Source organism: Vigna angularis, chromosome 3, assembly GCF_016808095.1.
Source record: "Vigna angularis cultivar LongXiaoDou No.4 chromosome 3, ASM1680809v1, whole genome shotgun sequence".
NCBI lineage: Eukaryota > Viridiplantae > Streptophyta > Magnoliopsida > Fabales > Fabaceae > Vigna > Vigna angularis.
The window spans coordinates 4043511-4062113 of NC_068972.1; the positions used below are offsets into that span (position 1 = coordinate 4043511).

The 18603-nt window shown below is 25.8% G+C and overlaps 1 protein-coding gene across 2 annotated transcripts; it reads left to right on the forward strand.

Annotated features, from left to right (window-relative positions):
• The first annotated feature begins 16484 nt into the window (after positions 1 to 16484).
• Positions 16485 to 17724, forward strand: LOC108325739 (protein SOB FIVE-LIKE 5). Of its 2 annotated transcripts, none has more exons than XM_052874313.1 (4): positions 16485 to 17005; positions 17088 to 17171; positions 17253 to 17315; positions 17408 to 17724. In XM_052874313.1, the coding sequence occupies exons 1-3, from the start codon at positions 16604 to 16606 to the stop codon at positions 17298 to 17300; spliced, it is 534 nt and encodes a 177-aa protein (XP_052730273.1). In that variant the 5' UTR covers positions 16485 to 16603; the 3' UTR covers positions 17301 to 17315; positions 17408 to 17724. The 2 variants fall into 2 exon arrangements, with proteins under 2 accessions (XP_052730273.1, XP_017414320.1); XM_017558831.2 differs by having other exon boundaries at positions 17248 to 17315; positions 17408 to 17723.
• Positions 17725 to 18603: the final 879 nt, after the last annotated feature.

Consider the following 18603-nt stretch of genomic DNA (forward strand, 5'->3'; position numbering starts at 1 on the left):
TTATAGAGTTCTTTTAAATTGAGAATCAAATCACGGTGAAAGTTAATAATGAAAAATGAGTTTTAATCATTCAAAAAAATTATATTTGACTAATGCAGTTTTTGTTTACGCATGGATCTCAATCTAACATGTCAGGAAAAGTCATGATAAATAAAGTTACACGATCAATGATAATATATTAATTTATCACATTTCATCTCTCTCTCTATATATTTATAAAATAGGTATAGTATATACATATTTATTCTATACATATAAGTAAGATGTGTATTAAAGTTTTCTCCGTAGTGACTGATTTATATAAAAAATGGAGAGCTGGGTAACTTGATGAGTTAGATAATATGAAATGTGATAGATGGATTTGATTTATATTATTAATAAAAAAATTTATTTAGTTCGAGTTGTGTAAGATTAATAAGTGATTTTCACAACTTTCCGAAATGCGAAATATAATTTACAAACAAACATTTACGTAATAATTTAAAAAAAAAAATAAATTACGATAATGGGAAATTATATCACATTTATATATTTTAATGAAATGACATCGTTTTTAATTTTTTCAATTTTTTTCAAAATGTCATTTTTACTTTTAAAAATGTGATTTTTATTTTAAAAACAAAATAACCGCTATTTAGTGATTGATTATAACAAGATATGATTCAATTTTTTCAGTCCAATCTGCTTTACTGGTTTAACACTATTCATTACTATAAATACACAATTTAAAAAAAATGCATTGTATTTGTCTATTTGTAATAAGATTATGTTTGATGTGTTTTTTTTTTCTTTGTTTGAAATAGATTTTTGATGAAATAGACGTATATTTATAATAATGTTTATTATTAATTGAGGAGATGATTATGATTTAGACGTATACAGTGATAATGTTGAGAGATGATTATGATTTAGACGTATACAGTGATAATGTTTATTATTAATTGAGGAGATGATTATGATTTAGACGTATACAGTGATAATGTTGAGAGAATTTTAAAGATAAATTCTTTTATGAAGATGATATTAATCTATGTGTTGACATTTAGAAAGTTAAAAATGAGATATTATAATATGCTACTAACCATTCAAATTATATAAAGATGAATGATATAGGGAGAGAGAGATAGAAAATTCTAACTACTAGACCATTTCATCTTATGTGCGAATGAGACTAATATTATAAATATTACGGTAATAATATTTTTTTTTGTAATTCTGCAAAATATAAAAACCACGACAAATGCATGCCTGGAGGAAAATTCAATGTCAAAAACATGTATTAGGGTAATTAAGTATAATATGAGTTTTTATATGTGATATATGTATATTTATGAATGAGTGATGTATGATAATATCTTTATCTTTGTTTTATGATTCTTTTTTTTTTGCATATTAACTTACCATGTTGTTTCTTTTGGTGTTTTTTTTGTGTTTTTGATTTTTTCTTTTCAGATGATAATATTGGTGTGAGCAAATGAGAAATACGTGTTGGAAACATCTCTATTGGAGGACGATAATGTTACACAGTGTTATTTTTTGTTGTTTAGTAGTTTTTTCTTATTGTTTTATTATTACAATTATATTTTTGTATAACTATATTAATATCATATTTTTATATTTTTGAGATAATTTATAATGTCTTATTTTATTATTGAAAACGACTAATTGGAATGCTAATATATATATATATATATATATATATATATATATATATATATATATATATATATATTATTTCTCTAAATTTTAGCATTATAAAATATGTTATAAGTTTCGTTTTTCATTTTTTTTTTTGGCCTTAGATGTAAGTTTTTTTTATATAAAGATATTGATTTTCTCTTTTGCTTTTATTCTAAGCAAATTCTTTTAAGTTTGACTCATGTAATTCGTTTAGCATTTTGTTTTTATTTTTTTTCGTGACTTTTCATTAATTTTTTTAGAACGGACCGTGATCATAAGATTAAAAATGAAACATTTCAAACTTTACATACTTGTTACAAAGTTAAATTGTAAGTAATATAAAGAATATACATTTCAAAGCATTTAATGAGAATAATTTTAGTAATGATAAAAAATTGAATTAAAAAAAAAATAACATAATGAAAAACTAAAGGTAATTAATAATAATAATTTTTGTCAATATAATATAATTGGTACTATTACTATATATTATTATTTACTTAAACAATATACATTATTTTTATCTCTCTATATATGTTATCATACATCATGCAATTCGTACACAATTCATAGATTACATTATATATCCTTCAACATCACTAATAAGTAGTCTCAGCTAAAACGAATATTATTAAGTGTTAAAATTCATAATAACATTTTAAATATATATCAAGCTAACCATTACAAGACATCTTTCGAAAAATACATTTGTATTAAACATATTCCTTTAAAGGGATTTAAACTAATCGTCCAACTATAATACTTTATGTACCTAGTTTTAATCAAATGCGTAAATATTTTTTTTACTTTTCACTATTTTATGACTTTATTTATGTGATCATATAATTACTAGAGTTAATCTATTTTTTTAATTTGTTTATCAACAGTAATAAATATGAATTAGTATGGACAATAGAGTTGTCCCAATCTTATATAAAAATTACACAAAAGATGTTAAAAAAAAAAAAACTATTTTATGGCTACCGTTTTCCCGCAAACCTCACTAAAACTATAAGAAGTCCTATATTCTAACTCACAAATCCTTTCAAACCAAATTTCGGATTTATACTTAAAAAAATATCCACACATAAGTATTTTTTAATTGATATATCCTGAATATTAATATCCTGAATGTAAATATGGTGAGTTATACCACCAAAGAAGAATCTACCATTCAAATTAGAACGGGTTAATAAGTTTAATATCACTACAACACACGGTGAATAATAAATATATCATCTATAATTAACAAGAATATAAATGTGACGGTTACAACATCCATAATCTCAAATACAGTTAGTATTTCTTTTTTTTCCATTTTATAAATGTAAAGATTTATATTTTCACTTATTACACATAACTTATATCATAGATGTGACACTTGTCTAAAACAATCATATCCACCATATATATAGGAAACATTAACTCCGCTCATCAAGATTCAAATGTACTAACTTTCAAATTTTCAAATTAATCGGGACAAGTTTTTAAAATAAAATTTTACACTATGAACTTCCCTTTTTGACAAATTATTCAAAAGAAAAGAATAATAATAATTAATCCATTTACCTAAAACTTAACTCTAATCCATCCACAAAATTTTATTCTGAAAGCTCCTAGATATAATAGGATAATATGACATGATAAGAATATTCTCTGAAGTTAGATTAATGAGAGGAAATTGTAAATACTATATAAAGAAAGAATGTTTAACTTATACTTTTTATTCTGTATATAAATAAAAGTGAGGTTATAGAGCGAGGGTATATATAGAAGTAATAGCATTTATTTTGGAAATCTTTTTGGTTGGTCTAACATTTATTTTGTAAATCTGAATGGTGAAAGTAGGAAGATAGGGGGATCTTGAAGAATGGGGCCATAAACAGTGGACAGTGTTGAGAGTTGTGTAGTAAGAAGCAGCACAGGCATTATATCGAGTTTGAAAAATGGGAAACGGACGAAGCATGAGACAAAGAAGCATTAAGAACATTGGAATGCCACCACCCACTCTCTTCATCTTCATACAAACAATGCCAAATCCTCAAACAGAACAACAAGAACATTAATTTGAGATTTATGCCTTAGTTATCGTGCTTAATTTTTTAGTACGTGGTTGTAGATTTTGGAAATGTATTGTAAGGTGGGAAAGCTGCGAGTAGGTTAGGGTCAGAGTTAGCAGCGACAGACAGTTGTTGAGTACCTACTGTTTTGATGAATGGAAGAATAGGGTTTAGATCATTCGTTTGACCAAACATTCAGTTCAGCCAGCTGGAGATTTATTTAGCTCATAAGCACTTTACACTTACATGTGAAAAATGGAGGGAGACGAAGGAAACAGAAACAAAGTACAGAGGGTAATTTGGTAAGATACATATAAGGTGAAAGTGCACAAATTTAGGTGGCTTTCAGAAAAAAAAAAAAAAAAAACTAGTGAGAATTTGGTTTAAGTCAACTTAATAAAAATATAATTGAATATGTTTTTCTTCTTCATACATTGATTATTTTTAATAATAAAAATAATAAAACCATATTATTTTTAAGTGAATATTTTCTGCATTGCTTAAAATTAGGCTAGGAAATGGACCTAACTACGTTCGCTGATGAATGACGCGTGTCACTTGAGTGCATACACTGGGATAGGACAACTATCCAAGTAAGCAGTTTCCCCTTATCAGTGAGGCTAAAGTCAGTTGCTAAGAAGTATAGTTATCAGGATTTTACAAATGATTTTACGAAACTTGGATGGTATCGGATTGGATCGGACATACGTAATCTTTACTTATAATTTCATCTTACAAAAAAAAAATACACATGTTATTTGCATCAATATTTGTTTAAAAAAATATAGGTGGGTATTTTAAAATTTATAGATATCAATATATTTTTATAAATTATTAAAATAAATTTTAAATAAAATTACAAAAAATATATAAAATATAGTATAAATTAAATTAAATATAAATTAAAATTTAATTATAATTAAATTTAATTTTATAAAATATAAATTAATGTTAATTTTAATTAAATTTAACTTAATAAAATATAATTTTTATTTTAAATTTAATTTTTTTCGGATAGAGATATATACGGATACCGATAATATAATACTCGCATCCAACCCGTTTATAAGCGAATATTAAAATATATGTGTATACCATCTATCCGTTACGGATTTTATCCACGTATATATGCATACGCTAATATTTTTGTCATCTTATTTTTTTTAAATAATACAAATTTTATTCAAATCCACTTAAATTTATCAATTGAGTCAACAAAAAGTAAATAGAAAATAAAACATACTAATCTCGAAACTTATTACACACTCACTCATAAATAACATGAGAGAGTCTAATTAAATAAACAAATAGAAAAATATGTCAAAAAGATACACTGAACAAATTTTTAACGAGTGAAAATTAAATATTTTTTTTGGTATAGAATTTGTAAATGTAAGTTACTTTTACTAAAAGAAGCTAAAAATTTTCTGAAGAAAAAAATAATCTTAAACCTTTTTTTTGTAAAGAATGTAATCTCGACTCTTGGTATTTTCAATTTTAGACTCGCTAGTTTTTATTTAGTCCACTAATCTACCTAGTAGTTTTTCATTGTGTTATTTTATATAACTTTTTTAATTGTTTTATTTTCAATACAACAATAGGAAAAAATTAACGAATTTATGATGCATGCATCTAAATTATTGGCCATATTCTATCTTAAAATATTGGGGTAAAAACACAACAATGCTTTCGTACAAAAATAAAATGGGAATCGAAAGTACTTTTGTTTACCATATTTTACATAATTGTAAGAAAATATTTTTTCGCCAGTGGGCTGGTTTTCTCTACCTTTGTCCAAGACAAAATTGGGCGGGCTAAAACAGTTATGGGTTAAAAAATCTCAACCATTTCCACTTAAGCAAACGAGTAAAACAAATAAAATAAAATAAAAAAATCATTCGCCATTCATGATTTGCACATATACTTTAACCTTTTTCTTTTCAATTTTGTTTTACCTAACCTTTTATAATGTTTATTATGATTTTCATTTACCACACCGAACAGAACTATATTTCATGGTGAAGCAATAATGTACAATTAAAACTACTTCAACAACAATAATTAAATACTAATAAAAAATAATAAAAATCTTATCTTATTGAAAAGGATCAGGTTTTAATAGTTATACTTCTCGTTTTCGATTGCAATAAATTAAAAACACTTAACTTATATCTTTCTCATATTTCTCCATTCATTTAATATAACATAAACCCGCATTTAATATAATATAAACCCGATTGGAAATTCAAATGTGAATCTAAATAGAGTATTATATAAAGATTAAAGACCCGTCTTAAGATTTAAAAAAAAAAAAAAAGCGGTGTCAATCCCTTATATGATTTAACTCATATATCATGATATTGTGTCTCTCCGATCAACCTTCTTCTTAATAGACCTAACAGTGATATTATAACTGATGGTTTGTTTTAATGACCGACTTAAATAAGAGTCCGGTTGATTATCCCACACTCTTTTAATAATTAAAACTAACTATTATTTACATGTTTGTTTATAATGTCATAGAAATGGTTGGGTGAGTGAATGATGATCCATTTGAAAAAATATTTATTTTAGAATATTAACTTAAACAAACTAATTCAGTTAAACAGTATAAAACATCTTAATAATTTAGTTCAGAAAGAAAATTAAACTTCATTTAAAAAAAAACAAATTGAATTTGTTGAAGTAATCTATGAATGGACAATGGGAGTGGTGGAAAAAGTTATATTTTGGAACAACCTATTTCACTACCGTATTCTTAGTTTGGCTTCGGTTTGAATTTGAGACAGTGAGCAAGGGACCAAAATAAAGAAACCGAAATCCAATAGTCCAATACCCACATTATTCTTCGTCTGAATTATTATGTAATAATATGTTCCACTGAGAACCATATATTCAATTATAAACTTGAGATAGATCTTTAAGTTTTAAGTTTACACATTATGAATTTTAGTAACTGGTTTTACTTTATTTTTTATAAGTTAGTCGCTTGATGATGGATGCCATATTCGGATATGCTTTGAAATAACAATTAGATCCAAAATCAATTATATAACAAGATTATAAATAAAAAATGTTGATTTTAAAAAAGTAATATCACGTTTTCTTTTAATTGTAGTGGTGATTTTTTCATTCATGTTATTTAAGGATAAAGAATAAATTCGATCTCATAACCATTGTTCAAACCTGTTTTATTTTGATATATCATCCTTATATTTGCTCATAAAAATATAAATATAAATAATATATAATTATTTAAATTAAATATTGAAAACGACATAAATACATATCTACCCTTTGTCTTCCAACACTCATCCATGACAACAATTTAAACTATTAAACTACTTTTTCAACTACTTAATTAAATAAAGGAGTTTACTATTATGTAACTTCTTAAGTATTAAATTTTAGTTAACAAAAATACTCTCATTCATAAAAAAACATATTTTAAATACAGTAATATTTTAAAAAATTTTATTTCTAATTCAAAATAAAAAAAATTAGAAATTATTTAAATACCCTTAACCTTAAAATTTAGAATCCATAATTTATTTTTGTCAACTAAAATTTACTATACTCAAAGAAGTTACATAAGTTAGCAAACCCCTTAAATAAATTATGTTAACTTTTGTATATCTTAATTTCATAATTTACTTTTGAAGCATGTATTTCATCAGTTTTATTTTTTAATAACTGTTTTGTCATTTATTTAATTATTAGTTTATATTTATAAGATTATAATCATATAATCAAACAAAATATTAAATAATATTTTAATAAACATGATAGAAAAATAAATAATCAAATTTATTTCTTAAATATAAGTTAAAAACCAAATATGAAAGAAAAATTAATACAAAATGAAAAAATTGACATATTATTCATATCTATACCCATATTCAACCAATAAATTTTTTTTTTCATCGTTTATCATTTTTATTATATATATATATATATATATATATATATATATATATATATTAAATAAAAGTATACTTTAAAGTATGTTAAGTTGATATAGTTATATCTAGTCTATATACGATATTATAATTTACAAATAAAGTAATATTATGTCTTAGAGAAAATAATTTATATATTATATTAAAATTTATAAGTGGTAAAAGCTTAGAAAAATAGTATTTTAAAATTAACAGTGTATTAAAAACCAGGAGACTTAATCATTTTAGTAATAAAACTTTAAAATATAAATCGAATTTTTATAAATGATTTTTATTATTTAAAAATATATTTTCTCTCTGAAATTATTATTTTTTAATTTTTTTCGTGTTTTCATCTTTAGTTTGTTTGAAGATTGAAGACTACTTCAATCTTTGTAATAAGTTTTCAGTTTTTACATATCAGTTTTTTAAAGAAGATAAGTTAGTTTTCTGTCCACAAATTATAATGATCAAACTTATTTTTTTTAATTTAAAATTGTTGTTTATTGTATTTTTAATAGCATCACATTTACTTTTCCTTTTTTATTCTACGTTGACATATTAATTGAACTTTAAATAGAAATTCGAAGAATAAAAAATAGAAAAGATTTTGTACGTAGGAAAAATTTATAAATGAAATAAGAATGTTCTTTTCACATCGTTAAAGATATAAAATATCATTTACTAAATAAAAAATACATATATAAAAATGTAGATTTTTGTATTAAAAATATAAATAAAATAAGTATCTTTTTTAAATTTTGAATGAACGTGAGTGTTGTTATATAGTATAATATCATATGTAGATATATTCTTCTTATAAATAATAATTTAATTGTTAGGTTATTTTAATGTTTTCATTGTTCTGTATTCAATTGTAAAATAATATCTGAGTACTTAATAAAATATTATTTTTAAATTGTAAAATGTATTAGTTCATAATAATGTATGACCAGTTTTTTTTAGGGGTGATTATAAGTTTAAACGTTTAAGATGCTTAAAAACAACATAGGACTGGTCCCATCATCATGACCAGTTCCACTTGTTACATCGTACGAGATTTAGTCCGACGTATGTAATAGACTTAATTAGCCGTACAAAGAATTGACTTCTAAGCATTATGTAATAATTAATAAACACACCAGAAAATATTAAGCAAGTTTTAATTATTAATTGTCATCACACTATAATTATATTCTATTAAGATAATTAGTGTGGCTAAATATTACATGATTCAATATAAATATACACGTGTATATATATATATATATATATATATATATATATATATAATTTTTTTTTACAGATCAAATCGTACGTTCAAATATTACATCTTGGTTAATTTTATACAAATATAACTTTATATCAAAATAAACTTACCTATTTAATAGTTAGACAACAATTTAACGTTAAATTTTATTAAATAAATTATAAAAAAACTAAATTTATATTTTCAAGATATACGTCGCACGCCTTTTATTTATTATTTGTGGGTTTCTTTTTTATTTAAATAGCATTTATGTTTTCTTTATTTGCTATTATTACTCTTTAATGTATGTTTAAGTAATTACAAAGACATTGTCACTTTATGTAATTGTTTTTCTTGGATTGAGTTTTACTTAATTAATTTTTACAATGCTACACTAATATCAAATAATAACAGAACTAACTAGATTTAATATGATTATTGTGGACTTCAAACAAATAAGTAAAATAAAAAAAATGTGAATGTAAAAAAAGAAAATTTTTGTAGTTAAAATTTCTTCCTTTCTCTCTTTTTATATATAATAAATAGTCAAGTATACAAATCAATCCAACTATAATATTATATGATTATATCCTAAATTAAAAACTTGGTTATAATATTAGGAATTGTTGATGATCACCCATTTTACCCGAATTCACCACCCATAACTAATGAATAATTGAATATTTAACAATGTCAAAAATGTCAAAAATGTAAGAAGTGTACTATTTTATTTTTTTCGTAAAATTATGAATTGTAATATTGTTAAAAGTATGTGAGATGCTTTAGAGTCATCATAGAAATAGAAAAAATAATATATAAAAAAAGTTTTATATATGAAGAGATTATGAAAACAAATGTTATATTATTGTGTCATCTAAATTTTAAATGATTAAACAATCTATATTTTAAAATTTAAGTTTAATAATAATAACAACTTATGTGGTCAATTATTATTTAGATAGTCAACTAATGAGTCTAGTCTATATTGTACAAACCCAAAACACAAATTAATGACTCATATCCAAATATCAAATGGGTATGCTGATCGTGCACTAATTTTGATAAATGGACAATAATTCAAAGTTCACATCCACAACTCAAAGCACATGTTGCTAAGACTCGTCAGTCACCAAACAGGCCGACCATCCATATAATAGCCTGGATAGTCAATCATCAACTTGATGAGCAGGTTGACGAGTCTAGTTGGCTACCAAAGAGACTGGTTCACCATGAATTGGACCGAATAGATTAACTTTAGATTGTTAACTTAAAAATAAAGTATAATTACTCACAATTGGGTCGTAATTAAGTCAACGTTAATCAAAAGCTCACAACGAAACTCAAATAAATGTTTGAGGTAAAAAGTAGGTTAGGTGAATTTACTAATGCATTAACCGTTATATATTAAAAGTTAAACTAACTTTAATATGAGAGTGCTTTATAGAGTTATCCTTTAAAGGGTAACTTAAATAGTTGATCTCGACCCAATACCTAAATTAAGTAAATTTTATTTTATGTTTATAATAATGATTTAATTTTTTTATATGTATTTTCTATTCAATAGTTTCTATATTGTTAGTGTGATTTTGTGTTAGATCGACATTTATATCTATTAATATTGTGTAGATACATGAGTTAATATAATAATTCGTCTATTTTACGTATTTGTTATTCAATTTCAAAAATAAATTAAAAGAAATGCTAATATTAATAGAACGAAGAAATCATATTAAATGGTTTTTAAAAGTATAAAATCTACATTGAATAAAAACATTAAATTATTTTTATAAATATAAAAGTAATTTTTTTATTAAACTTTAAAGTTATAAAATAATATGACAACATATTAAAGAGTAATAGTGTGTTTTTTTAATAAAACCATTACCTACAAAATAATTGTAAAAAATATATTTTTCGTGCAGGATTGCAGTATACTATGGGGAATGTTGGGCTCTTATTCATACCAACCAAATTACAAAACAAAACATATTTAATTTAGTAAATTAATTTAGTTTATCTTCATAAAAAACAATTAAATTTACAAAGTAGTGTTTTTTTACATGGATAAATATTTAAATACAAAACTACGAGGCATTGTTACTTTATTTTTCAAAAGTAAGAAAATTATAGAGAAAAAATATATATGTAAACTTTTTTCCACAACCAATTTAGAAACTCACGTTCTAGTTTGGTTAAAACTAAACTTGAAATATAGAAAAAGTTACTAAATAGGTTGTGCACACAACAACACATAAAAATCTGTCTTTGTTTATTAGTCGTATAAATGGTATAAAAAATATTTTCTAAACATATCTTTTAAAAATGATTTAAAATTACTTTTTTTTTAAATTGTTTGTTTTTAAATTCACTCATAGAACCCATTTATATGGCTGAAATCAATTAAAGTGAAAAATTGTTTTTGCACATGAGTTTTACACCTAACTCAACCCCATAAAACTGATTTGTAAGATGGGTTTGCATCCTATTATATATTATAATATAGTCTTATCTTTAGTCGATGTGAGACTTCTAACACACCCCCTTCACATCGAGGTATAGAAATCTCGAATGTGATAATAGAAATTGGGTGGTCCTATAGTGACCCGACAACAGATAGAATAAAATGTCCACATAAATCTCGCTAGGATTGGTTCCAACCATGACTTTGATACCATATTTGAAAGTGAGTTTTTAAGCCTAACTATGTTGGAAGTCTCACATCGATTAGTTATAAAGCCAAATTATAATATATATAAGTGAGGTACAAACCTCATCTTACAAGCCGATTTTATGAGTTTGAGTTAGTCTTAAAGCCCATTTCTTAACATGGTATCAGAGTCAAAAGTTAAAGCCTATCCTAGCGAGATCTATGTGGGCATTCTGTTCCACCGTTGTCGGACCACTATCAGATCACCCATTAATTCTAATCTCACGCTCGAAATGTTTATACCTTGGGGTGAAGGGAGTGTGTTGGAAGTTTCATACCCACTTTTTAATAATTATCACTAAAAACATATAGAGAAGTTAGTCTTTTTAACCGTGAAGGGAATCACAATTTAAATCCTAGTGTTGATATATAGGTTATAGAAGTTTTCTTTACATTTTGTTTTTTCATTTTCATTTTTTTCTCTCTAGTCCGTAAAAGTAAATTTTTGTATTGTAATGTGAAGTAGTTGGGAGTAAAGATTTTCTCATAGATCTGGAAAATAAAATATTTAAGTGAAGAAACTCTTTTATTATTTATTGTTTTAAATAATATATCTCCGAAATGTATGTATTAATTTTTAAAGGTGGAGATGCAGCATTGAGCAGCTGTCAGCGTAGGCATGTAGTAGCCACAAACGCATTAGATAGCCCGCATTTTTTAATGTAAATTTTAGCTTTCTCATTTTGTCATGGATTTATCATTAACTCCGGACTGCGAAATAGTGAATAATATTTGAGAAAATTATAGAAGAACACCAAAATGAGCAGTAAGGTATATAGGTTCACATTTTGACAGAAGAAAAACAGTGTAGCTTTCATTATTACCAATTACCAGCTAATGGAAGTTGACACTTTGGAAGGGGACTAGGTCAAAATATTAATGCCCCAAAGATGTTGAAAACCCTCGTATAGCTGGGTTTCACCATTATTACCATAAAGGGATTCTGGTCATTGTCCTAAAATTTTAATTATATATAGCAAGTGTTTACATTTTTTACTCTAAATATACATATTAATGTAAGAGTTTGGACATCTATATAATGCACGATGATAATAGGGTTTTGGATTCGTAACTGGTTATTACTTTCTTCTACAAAAGCCACCAAAGCTTTGCATATCACATGCATTAATTCTTGTGGTATGCATTTGCATTATTTACGCCTTCTTTTAGGTTCCTCTAGTTGCTTCCTAGTGTTTCAATAATGAGTATAGATCACCAACTCCTTTCACTGAAAAGATAATAAAAAATAAAAAACCTCATCAATACTAGGAAGCTTCGTTAATTCTAGTTTCCATGTTGGAACAGATAATTTCAGATCGATTGATTAATATTATTTTTAACCAAACATTGACCATTTGGCTATTGTATAAAAATTTAATATTAGTGAAGGGTGGCTCAACTTTCATGGCTGCTAAGCCTCTCTCTATTACTCAATCCATTTTTGTTACATAAAAATAAAATAATCAAACTTAAAATCTAAGCATATGATGGACCGCACTGGTAGAGCACCAGATCAACATTCCATTTGATCTTATCCTAATTCATAGGAAACACAACTTAATATATATATATATTACTTTTTTACTTTCAATAATTAGTCTCTATAGAAGATTTTTAGTTAATTACCTTCAAAAAGATTGTTTTCATTGATAATTTATTTTATCTATAAACACTATAAAAGAAAATTGCATAACACAATATATCAATAATAATAAAAGTTAGTTGATAAGTCGTGTTTATCAATAATCACAAATTTATTGATAAAATGATCGTTGGTAAATTTTATAAACAAATTGTACAATTTGTCGATAAATGTCTGATATAAATATCATTAAGTAGTTACTGATAAATTTAGGTCATCAGAACATTTATTCATAAAACACGCTATTGAGTCTCATTCTTCTTATTCTTAAATTTCATTTCTTCCTTGTTGTCGTTACACCACCACTATCACCTCTTCCTTTTATTTGTCTTCGTTTCTTCTTTTTCTCTTCCACTACTTCTTTTTCTAACTGTGACAACCACAGTTACAGAAGTCCTTCACCTTCATATCACTAGCGCACCCCTTTTCTGTATCACCATCAACCCCTCAGTGCATCACCTTATCCTCCTCTTCCTATTCTTCTCTTTTTTGCTATTTTTTTAACTCATATTTTCTTAACATACAAAAAACACTTGTATATTAAACGAAAAATTTGTTGTCCAAATATATAATGGATTTATTGAGGTAAAATGATTGTAAATAATTGTAATCATATGTTACAAACAAAAATATCGTCAACAATAAATAATGTAATTTATTGATGGATTATATTGATGACTTTAATCATCGATTATGGTAATGATAAGTTATCGAAAAAACCGTCTATTAATAATATAAATTGTTATTTATCAATTAATAATGTTGATGACTTAAGTAATTAATAACAATAATCATAAGTTATTAACCAAAATATCCATTTGTAAATTAAATTGTAAAATTTATTCCTAAATTTGAGCTTACAAACGAATTGGCTGTTGTCGATAATAATTTGTCACTACTTAAAAATTTGTTTATAATAAACATTTTAAATTTGAGAACATATGCACGGATCTAGTGGAGTCCATGATATATCATTTTCAATATATATATATATATATATATATATATATATATATATATATATATATATATATATATATATATATATATATATATATATATATATATATATATATATATATATAATATTAACTTTACAGAAATTAATATTTTTAGTAATTTTTTTTGAGTCAACTTTTTATCTATCAATAAAAACAAAATTTTGATTGCATCTTACTTTCTAAAAGTTGAAAAAAAAAAGTCTACTCAAGAGTCAAATTGTATAGTGTATGTTTTGAAGAATAGAATTGATTATAATTTCTATTAGTTGAGCTATATAAAATGAAATATATTAAAACTTGTTTTTTTATTTTATTTTATACATTAATATTTTGTTATTTATTAGCAATAATATTTATGTATTTAAATAAAATTATGGTAATTATAAAATATAATCATCATAAGACCAATTATAATTTATTGATCATACAGTATCAGGAAATTATATTTAGCAGTTCAATTTAAGAGCTGGCGTCGGTGACAGATATATATATATATATATATATATATATATATATATATATATATATATATATATATATATATCAAAATATCTTTAAAAACTAATTCAGGTAATTGTTTTTAAATGTGATGTCAAAACAATATATATTTTAAATTTATGTTCTTAAGTTATGATATGAGGTTTTACAAGATTTGTAATATTTCTAATTTTTCTTTATGTTATTTTTTTTTACAATTTTAAGAAATAATTTCATTATTGTAAGATAATGCTTTCACTTTTAATGTTAAAATATTTATACAATATATTATCATTTCAATATGTTCTGAGTTTTGTTTTTACTAAACTTATGTCTTTAATTAAAGATTCAGCTATATTGAATCATATTAACGCAACTATGTTCTTTAGGACTAAAACCAAAAGTAATAGTTAAATAATATTATTTATATCTATTCTATCAATAATTAAATAATACAGATTAGGCTTCTTCTGTATCTTTTCTCTGGCTATTTAAATTGTCTCGCAGTCGTCTAATAGTACCTAGCTAGTACTTCTATTATTTGACCATCGTCACGTGCATAACACCTTTTAAATAGCTAAGATTAAGAATCATTATCCATATTTTGAATTTATATTCATTTGTTGCTCTCAATTTATAAATAAAGTGGACTGAATTGATATTTAAAATGAAAAATATTTTAACAATTCCAATATTATATATGTGTGTATATATATATATATATATTTGAATTTATTTATAAAATTGTGTTGTATTGGTGAAATTTATTTATGATTTTATGATTTATGAATTATTATACCACGTCTTACAATACACTTATCTAAGTAGAAAAAAAATGCAGGCGGGATTTAGATGGAAGTGCATGTACAGGTGCAAACATGTGTTTAAATAGTACGTAACATTGGAAGTTTGGATAAACGCTGACGGATTTGAATGTTTTAAATAAAAGAAAGATACGTTATATATAAAAAGTATGAAAGCAATTTTAAAAGGCAAAAGAAGATAAATTGAAGAACTTGATGATTTATCGAAACGATATATAAAGAATATTATAATGAATTTTGAAATAGTTACGCGTTGAAGGCTGTCCTTTTGAATGCAAAGATTGTAAGGCAAACTCAATGCACACGTGCCCACATGCTTATGTAAATCCTGGCAGTGGAAAGTTTTGGAAAGGAGAAAAGGATTGAGAATGTGATTGCATGTGGATACATAAAATGATAGTCAACTGCACTATGCCCCAAAACATTTTCACAGTCTCTCCATTGATGCACTTGTATATAAAGCTTGATCACTTTTGAAGTGCTGTATATTAATTAAATAGTACTAATTTCTTTTATGTGTTTAAATTTTTTGATGAGTAAAAAATATAATGTTTAATTTGAATGAAAAAGGTGTATACAGAGGAAATAGAGATGCAGAGTATTTTGATTGTGAAGAGGGTAATTTGGGTCTGGTAAGAGGGTACACTTACACAGTGCTTTGCTGTCTAGCATGTGAAAGAGGTGTGGCTCACCCAACTGGCACTTACTCATTTGCATACAAAGCCGAACGAGAGAGGAGAGTGAGGACAAAACGAGTCTGCCATTTATTTCACTCTCATTCTCTATGCTCTTTTCAACCTCATATCCACTCTTGTTCTTTCAGTACAACTTGGTGTCTCTCCCTCTGTGGACATTGCTCCCCAAACCAAAACCACATTGCCATTCCCTTAATAGCCTCTGCAACACTTTCATAATTTCTTTCATTCTTTTCTTCCTTTTGGCACTACACCAACTCTTTCATCATAAATTGGAAAAACCACTATATTTTCCTATATACTAGGAAAAACAAAACTAAAGATTGAAAGATGAACACATTTGGTTCAGAACTTGGAAGTAGTGGGTGTGAGTCTGGTTGGACTCTATACCTGGAGCAATCTTTCCTTAACCAGAATGCTTCTTCACATCAGGGTGGAACTGAGGGGTTCTTTGAAGAGGAACACAAGGACAAAAGATTCAAAGGTGAAGATTCTGGGGAGGAGGATTTGTCCATGCTTTCTGATGCTTCTTCTGGACCTCCTCTTTTTCCACACTACGACTCTTACTTCAAAGAAGATGTCAATGGTTGCTTCTATTCAGCTTCCAAGGCAGTCAAGCTGGCCAAGAGTGGTAAAAAGAAGCAGAAAGTTAAGGAAAATCAACACCTTGAGGATCAACATCTCACTTTTCTTCATGACACTGCTAGCTCTCCTGTCTTTGACTTTTCCACTGTATGCTTCGTCTTTTGAGCTTGCATGTTATTTCTTCCTTTGAATGTGTTTTCTCACTCATGATTCTTGAAAAAATTTGCAGGACAATGTTACAAGGGGCAACCAACAAACATCTGTAGGGAGTGTGGTTGATTATTCACAAGGTTTTTCTGCAACTTATTTTATGGTACTTGACTTTGCACCATTTTTATTTCACCATTTTACACTTCTTCAAAAGACTACAACCATTTATATTCTTTCAGGGAAGATCGTCATTCCAAGAAGAACACTTCGGTTTCCTACAATCAGAAAATGAAGTTGAAGGCAGCAAGTAAGTTTCTTCTTTTGTGTACATGAAGAAAACAGATTTCTAACTTTTGGTTATGATTGAGATCTTTTTAATATGCATTCCTTGTTTGACAGATGGTATGGAGGGAAAAGAATGGGAATAAGGTGAATACATACATATATATATATATATATATATATATATATATATATATATATATATATATATGTCGGTTCTGCTAATGGCTGTCTCTGCAATGGATGGAGAATCGCGGTGTTGAAAGGGACCCTGTACCTTTCTCTTATTTTTTCCTTTTGTAGCCGTTAATGTAGTGGGAAACATGAAAAGACATGTTTGATTTATTTTTTGTTTGCTTTTTAGCTTTATAAATCTTATTTTGTTGTGAATGAATGATGATTACATTTGCAAGGCAGGCTGTTCATATATGTGTTTTGTTTCCATGAAGCCCGACGCTCAATATAAATGCAGCACTAACAACATTCAATTGGTTCAAATATTCAATTATAAATGCAATATTTTGCTTTATTAAGAGGAACAGATATTATATCTAAATTCGCTTCAGGGTGAACCAGGAGAGCAATAATCTTTAATTTAAAATACAAAATGTTAATATGAACTCAGTAATCTCATTTGCTTCAGAAACAAACAAAAAAGAAACTTTTCACTCGTGAAAGGAGTGAGGAAGAAACCAAAACGAGTTTAATTCAACCGGATAAAGCATTTTTTAAGTAATGAAGCAAAACGATCATTCAGATTTAGGTTACGTGATACTTTTGTGAGGTAGGTAGGATCGGGTTTCATTTACATTTGATTAAGCAGAATCTTTATATTGGTAATTATTGTAGCCATGATTAAAGAATGATGAAAAAGAGACAGGGACTTTAAGAGTGTTAGGAGGAGGGATGGGTTTTAAGGTTGATGTTGGAATATTTGGCATGTCTATCTCAAAATCTCTTTCAAGCTCTGGAGATCCTGCCTGTGATCTTCCTGACCCAAAGTAACATGCCCCCATTTTGTTTAATTTGTCAACTTTATTTTCCCTTGGAAGGATCATCTTTTACAATATGATATTTGATGTTGGTTTGTGTGGTCTTGTTCCCTCCAACTCTGTCTGCTTGGAAACTGTCATATATAGGACTTTATGTCATCCACAATTCTGCCTTTCACTTTTTATTCCTTTACTTATTCCTAATTAGTTCTTATTAAAATGAAAGGGCCAAAATATCTTGCATGAATCCAAAAAGCTTCAACAAAGCTAAAGAAGATACCAACACAATCTAGGATCACAAAATTATAATCTTTTCTTTTC